This window comes from Physeter macrocephalus, chromosome 9 (genome assembly GCF_002837175.3).
Source record: "Physeter macrocephalus isolate SW-GA chromosome 9, ASM283717v5, whole genome shotgun sequence".
NCBI lineage: Eukaryota > Metazoa > Chordata > Mammalia > Artiodactyla > Physeteridae > Physeter > Physeter macrocephalus.
This window is the reverse complement of record NC_041222.1, coordinates 97,487,616-97,504,700: the sequence shown is the minus strand read 5'-3', so window position 1 is coordinate 97,504,700 and position 17,085 is coordinate 97,487,616. Positions and strand designations below refer to the sequence as shown.

Below are 17,085 nucleotides of genomic sequence, written 5' to 3'. Positions count from 1 at the left end.
AAGGGAAAAGCAACAAATAACATACAAGGGAATCCCCATAAGATTAAGAGCTGATTTTTCAGCGAAAACCTGCAAGCCAGAAGGGAGTGGCAGGACATATTTAAAGTGATAAAAGGCAAAAACCTACAACCAAGATTACTCTACCCAGCAAGGATCTAATTCAGATTTGACAGAGAAATTAAAACCTTTACAGACAAGCAAAAGCTAAGAGAAATCAGCACCATCAAACCAGCTTCACAACAAATGCTAAAGGAACTTCTCTAGGCAGGAAACACAAGAGAAGGAAAAGACCTACAATAACAAACCCAAAACAATTAAGAAAATGGTAATAGGAACATATATGTTGATAACTACCTTAAATGTAAATGGTTTAAGTGTTTCAACCAAAAGACACAGACTGGCTGAATGGACACAAAATCAAGACCCATATATGTGCTGTCTACAAGAGACCCAATTCAGACCTAGGGACACATACAGACCGAAAGTGAGGGGATGGAAAAAGATATTCTATGCAAATGGAAATCAAAAGAAAGCTGGAGTAGCAAGTCTCATATCAGACAAAATAGACTTTAAAATAAAGACTATTACAAGAGACAAAGAAGGACACTACATAATGATCAAGGGATCGATCCATGAAGAAGATATAACAATTGTAAATATTTATGCACCCAACATAGGAGCACCTCAATACATAAGGCAAATGCTAACAGCCATAAAAGGGGAAATCAACAGTAACACAATCATAGTAGGGGGCTTTAACACCCCACTTTCACCAATGGACAGATCATCCAAAATGAAAACAAATAAGGAAACACAAGCTTTAAATGATACATTAAACAATATGGACCTAAAACTGACCATTTTAACCACTTTTAAGTGTACAGATCAGTGTCATTAAGTACATTGTTGTGCAACCATCACCACTATCCATCTCCAGAACTTTTTCATCTTCCTATCTTTACAACCTAAAATTTTGTACCCATTAAACAATACTCTTCTTTCTCCCTCCCAGCCATCATTTTAAATCAGATTATATTGCATACACTTTGTATCCTCCTCAATCATCCTCAAAACATTAGTTGTATATGAAATTTAATCTTACACTGTTTACTATAATCGTTATTAGTGATTTTTGCACAACTGAACTCTTGAGACTCAACCATTATATCTAGAATTCAATCGTTGTCCCCCAAAGGGATTCTTTACCTACTGAATACATACATTCATAGCTAATAATGTACAGCTGACCCTTGAACAACACTGGGGTTTAGGGCACTGACCCTCTGCAAAAATCCCTGTATAACCCATAGTTGGCCCTCTGACTACGTAGTTCCTCAAAATCCTTGGATTTGACCAACCTCAGATAGTGTGGTACTGTAGTATTCACTAATGAAAACAAACAAACAAAAAAACAATGTACCAGTGGACCTATGCAGTTCAAACTTGTGTTGTTCAAGGGTCAACTGTATTAGGCAAAGGAGCTGGAAGCAGCAGATTTGCCTCATGATAAAACTGGAAGCAAAGTAATCTACCTGCCTGGGGAAAGTTCTGGTGACAGTGAGCATGAGAGGGTGAAAGGAAGGAGGGTTAAGTAACCTGGCTGTGGCAGCGTGGGGTAGAATGTTATTATTGTTTCCACCCCAACTGGCCAATAGCAGATGGGTGTACTGCGATTCAATCCTGACACTACCTGTTCAGAGTTAGCACAGACCCCACAGGTTAAAGGCAAGTCTTGCACAGACCTGCCCTCACATCAGACACCAGCTGCAGTCTCAGGGGTTCTCCAGGCCACCCGTACTTCTGACCAGCTGGCTACAAATGTGGGGGTTCCCACAACCCTCCAGTTCTGATAATTCACTAGAACTTACAGGACACTGAAAAGTGTTACTTACTTTTAAGTTTTACTATTAAGTTTTATTTTAAAGAATACACAGAAGGCAAGGTCTGTGAGGGCGCACAGAGCATCTGGGCCCTCTCCCCATGAAATCAGGACACATCATCCTCCTGGCAAATTGATGTGTTCACCAACCAGGAAGCTCCACTGAGCCTCAGTGTCCAGAGATTTTATTGGGGCTTCATTAGGCATGATTGATTAACTCATTGGCTACATGTTTGAACTAAATCCCCAGGGTTCGCCCCTCCCTAGGGCTCTGGCAGGTGCAAAGTCTCAAACCTCTAATCACAGAGATCTTTCTGGTCTTTCTGGTGACCAGCCCCCATTAGGAAGCTCTGCAGAACCTCCCACCAAGTGAGTCACCTCATTAGCATAACAAAGACACACTGATTACTCAGGAAATCCCAAGAGTTTTTAGAAGCTCTGTGCTAGGAACCCAGGACAAACACCAGACAAATTCATCATTATATTGATGCGAAAAACACAGGTAGCAATGAACATGTCTGCTGACAGAAAAAATTATGTTAATAGTATGAGTTACTATATATGCATATTAAAAAACCAAAAGTAATCTTAAAGAGAACTAGAAACAAAATGTATCAGTAAGAAGACTAGAAACAAGATGTTTCCCCAAGGGAAGCTGGAAGAAAAGAACTTGATCAACCCAACTAAAGATGGGAAAAAGAAGGGAGAAAAAAAGAAGTAGCATAAGAGATGGTAAGTAGAAAACATAAAACATCATGGTAGAAATCAAGAGTTCCTAGAAATCAAGAAGAAAGTGACAATCCAATACAAAAATGGGCAAATGGTATAAATAGGTAAACACCAAAGGAAAAAATACAAATGGCCAATAAAAATGAACAGTGGAGAGGCAAGTGCAGACTGATACAAGGTAATGTTTTTCCTTCATCTGACTTGCAAAAGTTTAAAAGGGTTGGGACTTCCCTGGTGGTGCAGTGGTTAAGAATCTGCCTGCCAATGCAGGGGACACGGGTTCGAGCTCTGGTCCGGGAAGATCCTACATGCTGCGGTGCAACTAAGCCAGTGAGCCACAACTACTGAGTCTGCACTCTAGAGCCTGCAAGCCACAACTACTGAAACCCGCATGCCACAACTGCACCTAGAGCCCGTGCTCTGCAACAAGAGAAGCCACTGCAATGAGAAGCCTGTGCACCGCAATGAAGAACAGCCACAAAATGTATCAGTAAGAAGACTAGAAACAAGATGTTTCCCCAAGGGAAGCTGGAAGAAAAGAACTTGATCAACCCAACTAAAGATGGGAAAAAGAAGGGAGAAAAAAAGAAGTAGCATAAGAGATGGTAAGTAGAAAACATAAAACATCATGGTAGAAATCAAGAGTTCCTAGAAATCAAGAAGAAAGTGACAATCCAATACAAAAATGGGCAAATGGTATAAATAGGTAAACACCAAAGGAAAAAATACAAATGGCCAATAAAAATGAACAGTGGAGAGGCAAGTGCAGACTGATACAAGGTAATGTTTTTCCTTCATCTGACTTGCAAAAGTTTAAAAGGGTTGGGACTTCCCTGGTGGTGCAGTGGTTAAGAATCTGCCTGCCAATGCAGGGGACACGGGTTCGAGCTCTGGTCCGGGAAGATCCTACATGCTGCGGTGCAACTAAGCCAGTGAGCCACAACTACTGAGTCTGCACTCTAGAGCCTGCAAGCCACAACTACTGAAACCCGCATGCCACAACTGCACCTAGAGCCCGTGCTCTGCAACAAGAGAAGCCACTGCAATGAGAAGCCTGTGCACCGCAATGAAGAACAGCCCCCGCTCGCCGCAACTAGAGAAAGCCTGTGCGCAGCAATGAAGACCCAACACAGCCAAAAATAAATAAAGAAATAAATTTATTTTTAAAAAAAGGTTTAAGAGGATCATCTCCTCTGCAGGGAGGATCTGGGCTGGCCTTCTCATGCAATGTCAGGACAGGTACAGCATTTTTTGAACAGCCTGGCAGGATCTGTCAATATTTTAAATGTAAATACATACACTTTTACTTGGCAGCTCCACTTTTAGAAAACTACCCTACAGAAATATTACAGTGACATTATTTGTAACAGTGACAACTAACAAATAAATGTCCACCAACAGGGAAAAATGGTTAAATAAATTATGGCAATTCCATATTGTGGAATACTAAGGAGTGGTTAAAAAGAGCAAGGTAGATCTATGTAAATGGACACAAAAGATATCCAACTGTCGAGTGAAATAAAATAGTTAAAATTACGTAAAAAAATTAAAACCTAGAACAATACATGTTCTATGATTCTATTGTTTTTTTTTAACCTACCTGTCTACCAATCTACCTACCTACCAATCTATGCATAAATGTGTCTGCAAATCCATATAAATAAGTGACAGGCTGACGATCCCTTATTTGAAACCTCAGAACTACATGAGTTTCAAAAGTCAGAATTTTTCCGATTGTAAAGGTAAAATGGGGTATACACCACATATTAAGTAACATCTCCAGGAAAGCCTGCAGCAGCCTTCATAATCAAACTCATTAATATGTTTACAGTGAGATGTGTGATTATTTACAGTAGTAGGATAGATAATGGTAATAAATAGCCTCATGCTTGTTCAGATCAGACTTGCTACCAAATGAAGACAGGTCGGATTTTACTGCCCCAAAATTATGAAAACAAACAAACTAAACCCTTGGTTTTGGATAAATGAACTATGTATCAACTAAGATGATATCTGGGATGGGGAGAGGAACAAGGAAAGGTGAAGAGGTACTTACATTTCCTGTTCTACATTATTCTGTTCATTTGAATATTTTCATAATAAGAATGCATTTATTTTATCAGTTGTCAAATTAAAACCCATATATAAAATTTAAAATGAGGAAAGATGCTTCAGAGAGTACAGAAAAGTCCAGAGGTGCAAAAAGCAACCCCAAATCTGGGAACTGCCCCAGAAGCTCCTGGAAACATTCAATAAATATTTCCGGAAATAGCACACAGGATATGAGTAGGAAGTCCTGGTTCTCAAATACTCTTTCTGTATTTGCTGGTCACTTGTTTCTCTTGCTCAGAAAACCTTCACTGAGCATTGCTTATGGCAAGCGCCTCAAGTTCTAGGGTAAACATTTTTGAAAGAAATTGACACTTTAATCATTCCAAGGGTTCAGTCAGTCCAGTGGTGCCAGGCAGACCCTCCACGAGGCTGGGTGAGAAGGTATTAAATGAAGCACACGATGACTGTCTACATGTTCGATCTGGATCTCAGGGAACCATCCTGGCTCCTCCAGATCATGTCAGCCTCAGTTGCCAAGGTACCACCATCTCCAGCAAGCACACCCTCAGCAGCCTCTGGTCTGGAGGACCACAGCTGAGATTGGAGCTCCCTCTCCCTCCTTCCTCTGTATGATGCTGGAGGAATCTGCATCTCTCTGTTTCACCCCCGGTATTCAACAATCTCTCCACTGCTGGAGTTCAGCACAGCCACTGGTCCCCGCATCACCTTGTCCTCAGGCAGGTATTTACAGATGTCTGGGCCCTCACCCCCTAACCCACTCTCAGCTTCAACACCAGCCTCACAGGCTTCCTTTATCCTCCGCTGGGCCCTGCAGCCTGGATTCTTCATCTTCACCTTCGTCTTCCATGCCAATGACCCTGCAAACTCCTAGCTCAAGAAGGTCTCGTTTGCTTCCGTTCCAATCTCCACCGGGCTTCACCATCTCTCCACACTGCTCCCCCTCCAGCTGCCAAACTCTCAAATCTTAAACTGGGAGCGGTGGCCTCTTTCCTCTTGCCAATGTACTCGATCCATCACCGCAGCTGATGGTGAGCAACAATTATTTTACTACATCTCCACCCCAACTCAACTCAGAATCAACTGCTATCAAATTAGGTATGTGCTCAGCCTGACTTTCGCGTGGTACTGCAATGCAGGCCCAGCCAACTTGCCCACTTCCCTCCTGTCTGGCTAGGCTGGAATATTCAGTGTTTTGTGAACTCTCCTTGCTTTCCACCTCCCAGCTTTTGCTCACGATGTTCCCTCCCCTGGAAAGTCCTCCCTTCACATCTCTCCTCATCAGCATCCTATCAGCCTTCTCAGGGTCTGCCTCTGGTTCCTGATTCCCCCTGATCAGACCTAATCTCTCCCTCCTCTGAAGCAACTGAGAACTCTGTACCTCTCGTGGCACTGCCTTCATTCTGAACTATGGCATCTGTGGATGTCTGAGTTTTTATACCAGATAGCAAGCAAGTTGGAAATGCCCAGTGCAAGGTAGGCCCTTGAGGCTCACTGTCTGAATTCACACCTTTACGGTTAGTTCACAGACTCCATAGGCTAGTAAGGTCAAAGTCACGGACTCTGACCTCCTGGGGTCAGCTAGGTTTGCTATAACCTGTTTATGGCTTCTGGGAACAATTGTGACCGTGGTCACAGGGAGAATGTGTGAGTCAGTGTCACACCAGATGAACGAAATATGCCCAATAATCACTCTGAATGTGCATGAGACTTTAATAAATAAAAAGATGTATCAGGAACACAGCTACCCACCCACCTTACATGTCATCTAATCTAACTAGCACAAAAATTTCTGGGGGAGGTGTTTTCTTATTTTAAGACTAAGACTAAGGTCTCAGTTGAGTTGACTAAGACTAAGTCAGGTTAAGCAAGGTCACCCAACGCTAAGTGTTAGAATTGAGATTTTAACCTGGGTCTGACTCAGAGACCAGTGCTCTTTGAAATTCCCCACATCTGTAAACTTGTACACTTGTGACCTGTGTACTCACAAACATACTCTCAAGTATATTCATTGGTATACTCACAAGTATACTTGTGACTTGTATATTCACAAGTCATGTTCACTCCCACATTGACGAGGTCACAGGTACAAACATATCTCATATTGTAGCTTACTCTCTTTTTATGTCTTTTTTTAAAAAAATTAAAATTTATGGGCCAAAAAAAAAATAAAGTGAAACAACACCGTGGTTAAAAAAGCTTCCAGGAAATGCAATCAAAACCATAGTGAAATATCACTTCATATCTGTTAGAATGGCTATTATCAAAAAGACAAGCAATAATATGTGTTGGCAAGGATGTGGAGAAAGGGAAACCTTTGTGCAGCGCCGATTGGAATGTAAATTGGTGCAGCCAGAGGGATATTTTGGTATATTTCTTCCAGGCATTTTCAACATGTAGCTTTTTTCCATAGTTGAAAAATAGTTTTTCCATAGTTTCCATGTTGTATAAATAGTTGTACACTCTGGTGGGTTAGTTTTTTTGCACTTATTGTAACAGATATTTTCTGATGCCACTGAAATCTCATCCTGAACGTCACGTTTACTGGTGATGCTTCCTTGTTTACCATTTTCCAGTGTTTAGGCTTTGGGGACGTTTCTGGTTTGCTGTTATAATGTGCAGGGCACAGGACTTTTTTCTCTAGAAACCTCAGCTTACGTCTTTAAGATCCATTCCATTACAGAGAAGTAAGCGGGCAGCAGACAGCTCGGGGAGCAATTTCTCTTACTTTAAGAAAAGTTTTCAATATAAAGGTCAATTTTGGAGTCCTTAGAGAGATTTAAATAATCAGCATTCAGAAAGGCAGTGGATCTAGTTACACACACTGGTACTTTAGGGTCGAGTGATTGTTTTAACCTTTCACCTAGCGCTCTCGCCCTACGGCAATCTGAAACCAGGTCTGGGAGTCCCGAAAAGGCAACTTCTCCAAGGGGTCGCGCCCCTGCCGCCCGGACCCACCCGCGCAGGCTTCTGAGGGCGGGCAGCGGCCTGTGTCCCCTTACCTGGGCAGCGCCAGCTCCTCCTCCGCACGGTCCCAGGAGCTGGCGAGCGAGGGCAGCGCCAGGACCCCGTCCAGGTCGAACACGGCAGCACGCAGCGCCATGACTGCCTGCACCTCAGCCTTCCACCCAGGTACAGATAGCTGTGAGGAGATGGACGAAGCCCGGTGCGCGGGCCCAGAGCGGCGAGCCGGCGGGGCCTCCCAAGTCGAGCTCGGCCACGCCCCAGCCCCCTGTCCTGGCCCCGGCTCCGCCCCTGCCCCGGCCTCCGCCTCGCCCCCACGTCCCGGACTTGACCACGCCCCACACCCGCCCCGCCCCCTGTTCTGGCCCCGGCCCCCTTCACCCCCTTGCCCCGGGCTCCGCCTCGCCCGCTGTCCCGGATTTGACCACGCCCCACGTCCGCACCAACCCCATGTCCTGGTGCCGCCGGCGTTGCGTCCCACCTCCCACCGGGCCTCCCTTGATGTACCCGCACCCATGGCGGCCCGGGCTCCATCTCCACCGCCTCCCGGCGCCCGGACCCGGGGCTAGAATCTGACTTCTGGATGCCTAGCCTTAAGTAACCCCGCGCCCCGGCAGTGGCTGCTTGAAGAGGTGGACTCAGCCCTGGGAGAGGCTGACCCCTAAAAGAGAACTTGCCAGACTTTCCACAGTCTGGGCAGGCCCGGAGAGAAGGGGGGCCTGAGAAAGAGCCAGAGGCCACAGACCCTTGAGAGAGAGATGCCAAAAGCTTCTTCATTAAATATTTGGATCCTCTATATTCGTTTTGGTTGTCATATCTAGTAAAGTAATAGCTTTGTTGCCCTTCTTTTCTAGATTCTGTACACATAGTTACAGGTCTGTCACTATCCTGACCATGAGCCTCTAGTCACACTCTTGTTTGTCAAAGCAAAATGTATTTCTAGAATAAAATATCATGCTCCAGGTATTGTATGCCAACCCAGAATACATCCATCCCAGTCTCTTGTGAAATGAAGTTTAGAAGGAATAAATGTGAACTATGATTACCCCTTTGTACAGTCTTCTTATACTAATGCTGCCTAAAAGTGTTTGAGCTTTGTTTTAAACCACACTCTTGGCTCATTTGTGTTTCTGGAAAACCTAAGCCTTAGGAGTGTCCGAGCTGTGCTTGCAAACGCGTTGTTGGACTCTCTGTGCCTTTGTAGTCAGCTTCATGAATTAAAACATACTCCTGGCCTGATGTTCCAACTTGCCATGAGCACGGCTCAGGACATAGGTGCCGAAGACCTCCCTCTTGACCTCCCTCCCTCCTTCACAGTGTCATCTGTGAATTCACCCAAGCTCTTTTCCCCCTTTAGCTAGAAGAATGTTGTAAGAGATAGATACCCTGCTGAAATCAAGAAATACTTGATCTACCAACCATCAATCTGATCGACAAGAGAAATAAGTCTGCCTTGGGGTGTCTTGTTCTAGTGAACCAGGACCACGCTTGCTTCTCTTGCTTCATAACCTCTTCTGGGATTGTGCCTGAGACAGTGAGTGTTTTCTGAGATCCACTCCTGAGAAGCAGGAAGTAATTAACAACCTCAAATGTTGTAGAAATAACTGAAAAAAAATTCGATATTGCACTTGGATGACACTGGGTGACCTGTTTCAGAACACTTTCAGTGGAGTTTTTAAGAGATAGATGCTAGATTACCCTAGATTTGAAGACTGAGCCAGAGTTAAAGTGAGTGCATACAGTAGTCGCTCAAGAAGTTGGTGATCTCAAAAGTAAAATTGAGTTAAAAAAAAAGAAAGCAAATGGCAGCATGCTTATGTAGTATGAAACCACTTAAAATGAAATCTCCAGTTTAGACTTCCCTTTACCTCCACACTTGCATATGCAATTTCTTATTCAGCACCTCCTCATGAATATCTCATAGGTTATCTCAAATTTCTCATGACTGAAACAGAACTCTGGCTGCATTCCCACCTCCCAAGCCTGCTCCTGGTCTTACTAAAGGGCATTCCCTTTCAGTTGCTCAATTCAAAGAACTTGGAGCTGCTTCCAGACCCCTGGTTTCCAGCTAACCCCTGTGTCCTTGAACTCAGTCCCAGTGGTGGCCAGCTGATTGGGGCAGAGGTGACAGCTTCTACATCAGTGGGTGGTGTTTTTCTGGGAGACTTTCTTAAAGGCCCAGTGTGGAGCTCACTCCGCCATTCTTTTCAAAGATTTTGAAAGTTCCTAGTTTCCTGTATTCAATCTCTCCCTATTTTAATTAACTAGAGTGATTTCTGTTGCCTGACTGGTGCAGTACTGTTTAGGAATACACGTATGTGTTTGTAAAATGTAGCAAAGTGAAGAGAAAGGTCACACTGAAGGAAATGGATTTTATAAATCCCCCTTAAAAAAAATAAGAAACTTAGAATATGAGACTCCACTTTAGATGGAAATCATCTTTGGTGAAGAGGAAGTTATGGAGCTGTCTTATGGACCTTTGTTTATTCCAGGGCTGTCAACTATAACACCTGGTGCGTTACAGAACTTCCTGGATGAATTGCTTAGGCAAAGGTTAGAGGTCTCGATTGCATTTTATTGTGCTCTGCTCTTTCTAATGGGTCATTGTCCTGCTATGCTTTCTGCCACCCAAGGTACAGGAAGATGAGAGCTCACTCAGCTGGGCTATGGAAATGGGATACCTTTTTGAAATGTACATCCTTAACCCTTATGTCTGCTAATTTGAATATTTACAAAATTTGTTTTAGGTGATGGCACGGATTCATAAAACATGGCTAATGTAGTAGTGAAAATTCAGAAGTTACACCTGCTGTCAGTCACTAAATTTGTATTGAACTCATTACACTGAACTCATTAGATTTCGTGTTGGATTTCCTGCCCCTGCTACCCCTTTCCCACCACCTGCTAGACCTTGGTTTTCCAACGCTACTTGAACACTGTTTAATTCCTAGTGGTTGAGAGAGGGGTTCAGACTGCTGCTTCTCCTGCTGTAGATGTTTGAATCAAGCTTAAAGTTGTCTCAAGCTGTTTTCTAAACCCACATTCCACCTGAAGCTTTGTCTTTCTTTCGTGCAGCAAATGAATGTCTTTTATTCATTCAACAAATATGTATGGAGCAGCTGCTATGTGCCACGTGCTTTCTTGGCAATTGGGATTCATTGGTAAATAAAACAGACAAAAAATAGAGATGACCAAGAAGTTTCCATTTTAGTGGAATGATGAATTCAAGGAGTTGCCAGTTGTTTGTGGGACAATGAGAAAAATGAGACAGGGAATATTGACGGTGGCTACTCATTGTGTTTCTTCTTTGTCATTGTTTTGGCTGCCAACACCTATAACCTCTTGCTACATTTGGAAAATTCTGCCCCGTAGTGGACATGTCATTCAGAGATGCACAATGTCCTTCAAACATCGGTCTAATTTAATATCTCACATTTTGAGTTTTACCTTCTTAAGGTAGCCTCCGCAAACACCACGTTAGCTGGGCTCCCTTAACACTGATCACGTGATGTGGGCTCTGCCGACCACGTGACGTGGGCTCTGCCAGTCACGTGAGAGTTGGGTATGGGAATGAGCAAACTGAAGCAACAGCTGTGTGAGCTGGAACTTTCTTCCAGCCACGGCAATAGCAGAAGCATCTAGTTTTGATCTCGGAGCGACAGCAGGGGCTAGAGGTCATAGGCAAAGTGGCCCTGACTCTTTTCCCCGTTTGAAAGCTAGAATGTTTCAAGAAGGCAAAAACTGTAAAAACAGGTACGAAGTTTATTATTAGAGACACAGCATAACATGTGGGAGAGCACACAGAGAAACAGTTTGTTTATTTAAGACAGAAGCAAGGCAGAAATACACACCCAGAGAACAGTGCGGGAGTCCTGAATGAGGAGCTCAGTAAAGAGGTGATTTAAATCACTTATATAGGGCTTTCCTGGTGGCGCAGTGATTGAGAGTCCGCCTGCCGATTCAGGGGACGTGGGTTCGTGCCCCGGTCCGGGAAGATCCCACATGCCGCGGGAGAGGCCGCAACGGTGAGAGGCCCGCGTACCGCAAAAAAAAAAAAAAAAAAAAAAAAAAAAAAAAAATCGCTTATATAGGATAGTCCTTCCAGGTCTTTGTTTACACTTGGCCAATTATCTTGTTTTTTTTTCACACTTGACTGTTTACACTTGGCCAATTATCTTGTTTTTTTTTCACACTTGACTGTTTACACTTGGCCAAATATCTTGTTTTTTTTTTCACACTTGACTGGTCCCAGGACACTCCCCAACATGCATGCACAACTTTTTGTTAAGGTGGATCCCACTGCAGAGGCCTGTGGGTGCATGTCCACACTTATTATGCAGTGGCATCCCTCCCTTTTGACCCCCAAGGAGCCTTCCTGCGCATGTGCAGTCAGGGAAGTTTTCCTGACCTCAGGAGTGGCCATCTTATCTCTTTATTTCAGCGGAGCTCAGCTTCTGCCACTAGCTTTGTCCTTGGAGTATCTGGGTGAGAACAAAGCTTCAATTTTACTGCCCTTGACAAACACCAGCTGTCCAGTCCAGGGGACCATCTATCTCCTATCTCAGATTCTCTGGGGAGGCTGAGACGGAGCTTCTCCAGTCTAGCTCTGGGGGTACATGGTGCCAATGGGGTGACACAGTGATGGCTTTGTTAAAATTGTACCTGGTGTGGTTTGCTGTCACTGCATTGTTCTTGGCTGTGTGGTTTCCACACCTGCTTCTCTTGTCCTCCCTGAGATTCTGTGAGTTATCAGTATCCTATAATAAGACCCTTTCTGCTTATAAGACCGAGAGAAATGTCTGTGGCTGCAGATAAGAGCCCTGTAAGACGTAGCCACCTTATGAATCTTAGAAGGAAGAGCCACTCTGACCATATAATCCAAAAATGCTAAGTGCTCACGTTCTCAGGTGAAGGCCTGTGAGCTTAGCTCAGCAAATCAGACGTACCCAGTCCAGACTTTACAGCAGGAGCTGGTGAGGTGAGCAGGGCAAGAGGAGAAAGGTTTTGGCTGGCAGTTTCTGGGCGGCAGCAGTAGCCGGGGTCCCCAGCTGGCAGGGAAGACGCAGGCCCTGTGACCCTCTGCTTTCGGCAGCAATAGTTTCAGCGCTATAGTTGACACTCATAGTGTGAGCACTTCAGCAATAGGGTCCAACTCTAACCTTTTACAATGATGAAGGCTGTGCCTGCCTTCTTTCCTTCCTTACTTTGTTAATCTGTTTTATTTTCTGCCCACTCCATTACTTTATATGCAGTATGCTTTTGATGGACTTTATGGTTTATTCCATAAGAAACAGAATTTCAAGATGACATTGTGTCAGGATTAGAGCAAGAAAGTGCATTGTCTAGAGAGGCAAGACTTGGAGCTAACTGGAGTAACTGACGAGACGTAAGACTTTGTTGTCCCTCTGGGGTTATGATGAGCTCCTTTGTGTCTGTGAGGAATGGCTGTCTTGTGTTAGAGCTCTAACTATGTTTTCTTAGATTCACTATTGGTCGGTTTGGCATCCATTACAAACAAGGCAACTAACGGCCAAAGTTGTTTACATCTTCCCAGTGATCCAGCCTTCATGGGAGTACAGACGTCATATTACAAACCCTCCAGCCAATCTCAAGTCCACGCCCCCGGGCATCTCCTTTACCTCTCTCTCACACCGGGCCAATATTTCCCCTGCACTGAATCACCCCAGGGCCAGGTACTGAACCACCGGAGACCACCCCTATACCCACAGCCCACCAAAATTATTCAAACTATCCAGTCCTAGGCTGCTTACCCTGTCCTGCCTTACCTTCCCTACAGAAACTCCAATACATACTCTGGGCCGTGCTTTCTCCTTTGCCCTTCCTGCCTTCTGTCTGGCCCATGTGCTTCCCCACGTGGCCCTACGTGACATGCCAGGATTCCTGCTTCTGGGGATCTGTGAGTATAAACTTCTTCCTCTGTGACAATCATTCCCGTGTCTGCATGTCTTACCATACCTGATTAAAACAAATTCTGGGTACACATTTTAGAACAGTATGGGTAGGTGTAAGCATTTTTTTTCAAAGTGTAATTATGGAAAGTTGGGTGTGCATTGGTGGGAGGAGCCAAAGAGCAAGATTTGCGGGAGTTGCCCAGCATTTAAACTCCTTTCAAATATTCTGGGAAAGTTCCCACCTTGAATGTGGCAGAAGCCACCTTTCACATGGAAGCTCAAAACACCAGATTCCTGCTTCCTCAGCCTCCATGCATTTAGTTCACGAGCACACGATTAATCAGATGCGTTTATCCTGACCTTTGCATTGGGAGCTAGTGACACAATGAAGTAGGAATAGAGGAGGATTAATTCTGACAGCAGCAGGAGTGGCTGGTTTCCAGGGACAGCAGTGACAGCAGTACCAGTGACAGACGGTGCAAGGTTTTGCATCCATTTCTGCAGCAGCAGGGCCCACTATGCTGGTAATAGCTTGTGATTTGGGCTTTAGTCTGGCTGGTTTTTCTCTCGCTCTCACCTGTGCTCCAAGGGGGTTCTCCAGCTTTGTAAGTACACCTGTGAACTTCCCACTCCCCTCTAATATAATCATTTTCTGCTTAAATTAATCAATAGATTTTTACTGCTCAAACCAAAGACTGACTGATACAATCTATTATTTTCCCTTTTCCTTCCTTCCTTCCTTCCTTCCTCCTATCTTTCTCTCTGTATGCATTTAATACTTGCATAACTTTATACACACACACAGATATACATACATATCAATATGAAAGTACAAATGGTAAAATATTAACATTTGTTAATTCTGGATAGTGGGAATGTTGGTGGTTACTTTTATGTGTTTTAATATTCTCAAAAGATAATACTAGCAATCATATACACATGTGTAAATATATGCACATATATGTCATATTTATATATATCACACATATATATCACATATATATTGGGTTGGCCAAAACGTTTGTTTGGTTTTTCTGAAGATCTTACAAAAACCCGAACGATCTTTTTGGCCAACCGATATTTACATACGTACACATATATATCATGTATTATTTCAGTTTTCTAAGCCCTTTATTTATACTAACTCAATTAGTCCTCATTACAAGCTTATGAAGTGGAGCCAGTATTCATATCCTCCTTTTACATATGAGGAAACGGAGGCACAGAAAGCTCTAGAGACCTGTCCCAAAGCACACAACTTTAAAGGAGCAGAGCCAGAAGTTAAACCCTGGCAGTCATGTCCTGCGTCCTTGGCTTTTAACAATATGTGGGAGATGAGATAGCAAAGTGCAGACCCCAGAGTGTTTTTAGGATGGAGGATGAGCTTCCTTATGGGCTGAGGGGAAGGAACAAGCGAGAGGGAGAGGAAGATACGAGAGAGCCGGGCGACATTTGATAGATGGGGCCACCGTCAGGATCACAGGGCCACGCTTCCTACGCACAGCAGGAGGAAGAGGGCTCCTGATTTGATGCGGGCGAGAAGGAGGCAAAGGGTCGATTTATGGTTTGAAGGAAGGTGAACTTCCTTATCTGGGAAATTGAAGGCAAGGTCACCAGCAAGGAGGCCGAGGAGGAAACAGGCAAGCTGCAGCCAAACCAGGTGGCAGCACGAGGGAGCCGGGGTCCTGCAGGAGGCTGGCTGCGGGGAGCAGGGGCTCCTCCAGGGGAGAAGGGGAAGAAGAGAACTGCAGGCTGCTGGCTGGCGGCTCTGTCCTTGGTCCTATGTTACTCAGAACTGTACTGCTCTATTGACAGACAGACCCAGGAGATTCCCCACCTATGGGTGAGGTTGGGGGACCCAGGAAGTGATCCTGGAGCACAGGATCCTTCAGAGCAAAGAACGAAGCATCTTCGTAACCAGACAGAGGGGAAGCAATCTGCTGTCGGTCCCCACTGGACAAGGACTAGATAGTCACAGGCTCCTCCTCCTTCCTTCCAGAGAGGGTGTGAGTGTGTGTGTGTGTGTGTGTGTGTGTGTGTGTGAGAGAGAGAGAGAGAGAGAGAGAGAGAGAGGGAGAGGGAGAGAGGGAGAGAGAGGAAATATGAGCATGAGTCTGTGTGCCTGCCAAGCTGGCATCCCTCCCGTGGACCCGCCTGGCTCTTACCTGCAGAAGCATCCGTGCCAGGCTCTCGGTGCCGTCCTCCTCAGCAGGACCTGCATGCAGCTTCTCTGGTCACCAGCGCTGGGAGCCTGGGCACAGCAGCCTGTCTTCAGAACTTGTCCAGCCCTCCCCAGGAAGCCAACCTGACTCTCAGCGTCAGGTCTCCCTCATCCGCCAAGGCATGTCCTGTCCCAGCATCTGTTTGACGAGGAAATGAAGACACCCAGCTGTGCTCTGCACCTGCCTTTCCATTCTGGGGGGACTTTGGTCAGCTGACCAGGACCTCCAAGCCAGGCTGGTACTCTGTTCTTTGAATGGCTTGCCTTCTGTGGTCACAGGTAAGAAAGGTGCCCCCGAGCTTGTGTCGGGGACATTGTGAGGGCGGTTCAAAGTGATGTGAGCCGATTAGCAGCTTCTGGGTACTTAGGAGGGAGGTATGTCAGAATGCTGGAAGTTGCCTGCTTCTAGAAAAATTTTAGTCTTTTGGTTGTCCCTGCTGGGGCTGTTCAGAGCGCAGTGACAGTCACCCCCTCCCACTGGGGAGGGTGGCTCCATCTCAGGAGTTATTGTCTTTACTTTATTGAATCTGCTTCTATGTCTTTATTACCACTATTCCTCTTTTGTCATTTATTTATTCACTCAGTAAATACTCTATATGCTTTAACAAAGGCTAACAGACATCAGTGTTATTTGCTGACTTGGAAGATAGCAAGTTCTTCGTTGCTGGGGTTTTTTCTGAGGCTCGAATTTGTGGAGGAAAATGATCAGCTGGTGTGGTAATCCAAATGACCTTTAAGATTCCACCCACCCTTGAGATGGCAAGCTTCTGCGATTAATTGATGTATTGAGCAGATCAAATATAAAAGCTGGAAATAGGCTCTCTCTTCCCTAAGCATCTCTGATGAAATGATTTGGAAGAAAAGACACTGTCATTTCCTCAATCAGGAGACTTTCTTTGGGGGGTTGACAGTTATGGGAGAGCAATGGCTCCCCTGCTTGGGATTGTGCCAGCTGGCGGAGAAGTGTGGGGTGAAATCGAAGCAGGTTTTATGGAGAAGGTGGGGCTTGTGAAAAGAATAGAATGGGGGTGAGAAGTTGAAAACCAGCTGCAGTAGGAAGATGGACAAAGAAGTCAGCCCACATCACCTTGACTTCAGTGGAACCAGGATTCAGGATGCGGGCAAAAGAGGCTGACTTGAGTTGGGGTATGGGGCGCGGGATGGTCTGGACACACTGGTACATTGCAGCGATACAAGCACAGTGAGGATATTGGCGTCTGAGCCCTTTACAGATGCAATATTTTTTGTACAGGTTTCCCTGTGAACTCCATTCACCCAGACCCACTTTACAAACAGGGACATCAGCCCGC

General features: G+C 44.9%; 1 protein-coding gene across 1 annotated transcript in view; it reads right to left on the bottom strand.

Moving 5' to 3' along the window:
* EPHX2 (epoxide hydrolase 2) overlaps positions 1-7,884 on the bottom strand; it is a 68,890-nt gene extending 61,006 nt beyond the window's left edge. The window contains exon 1 of the mRNA XM_055087342.1: positions 7,681-7,884. Coding sequence (XP_054943317.1) covers positions 7,681-7,781 — 101 coding nt within the window. The 5' untranslated portion in view covers positions 7,782-7,884. The remainder of the gene's footprint in view (positions 1-7,680) is intronic.
* Positions 7,885-17,085: the final 9,201 nt, after the last annotated feature.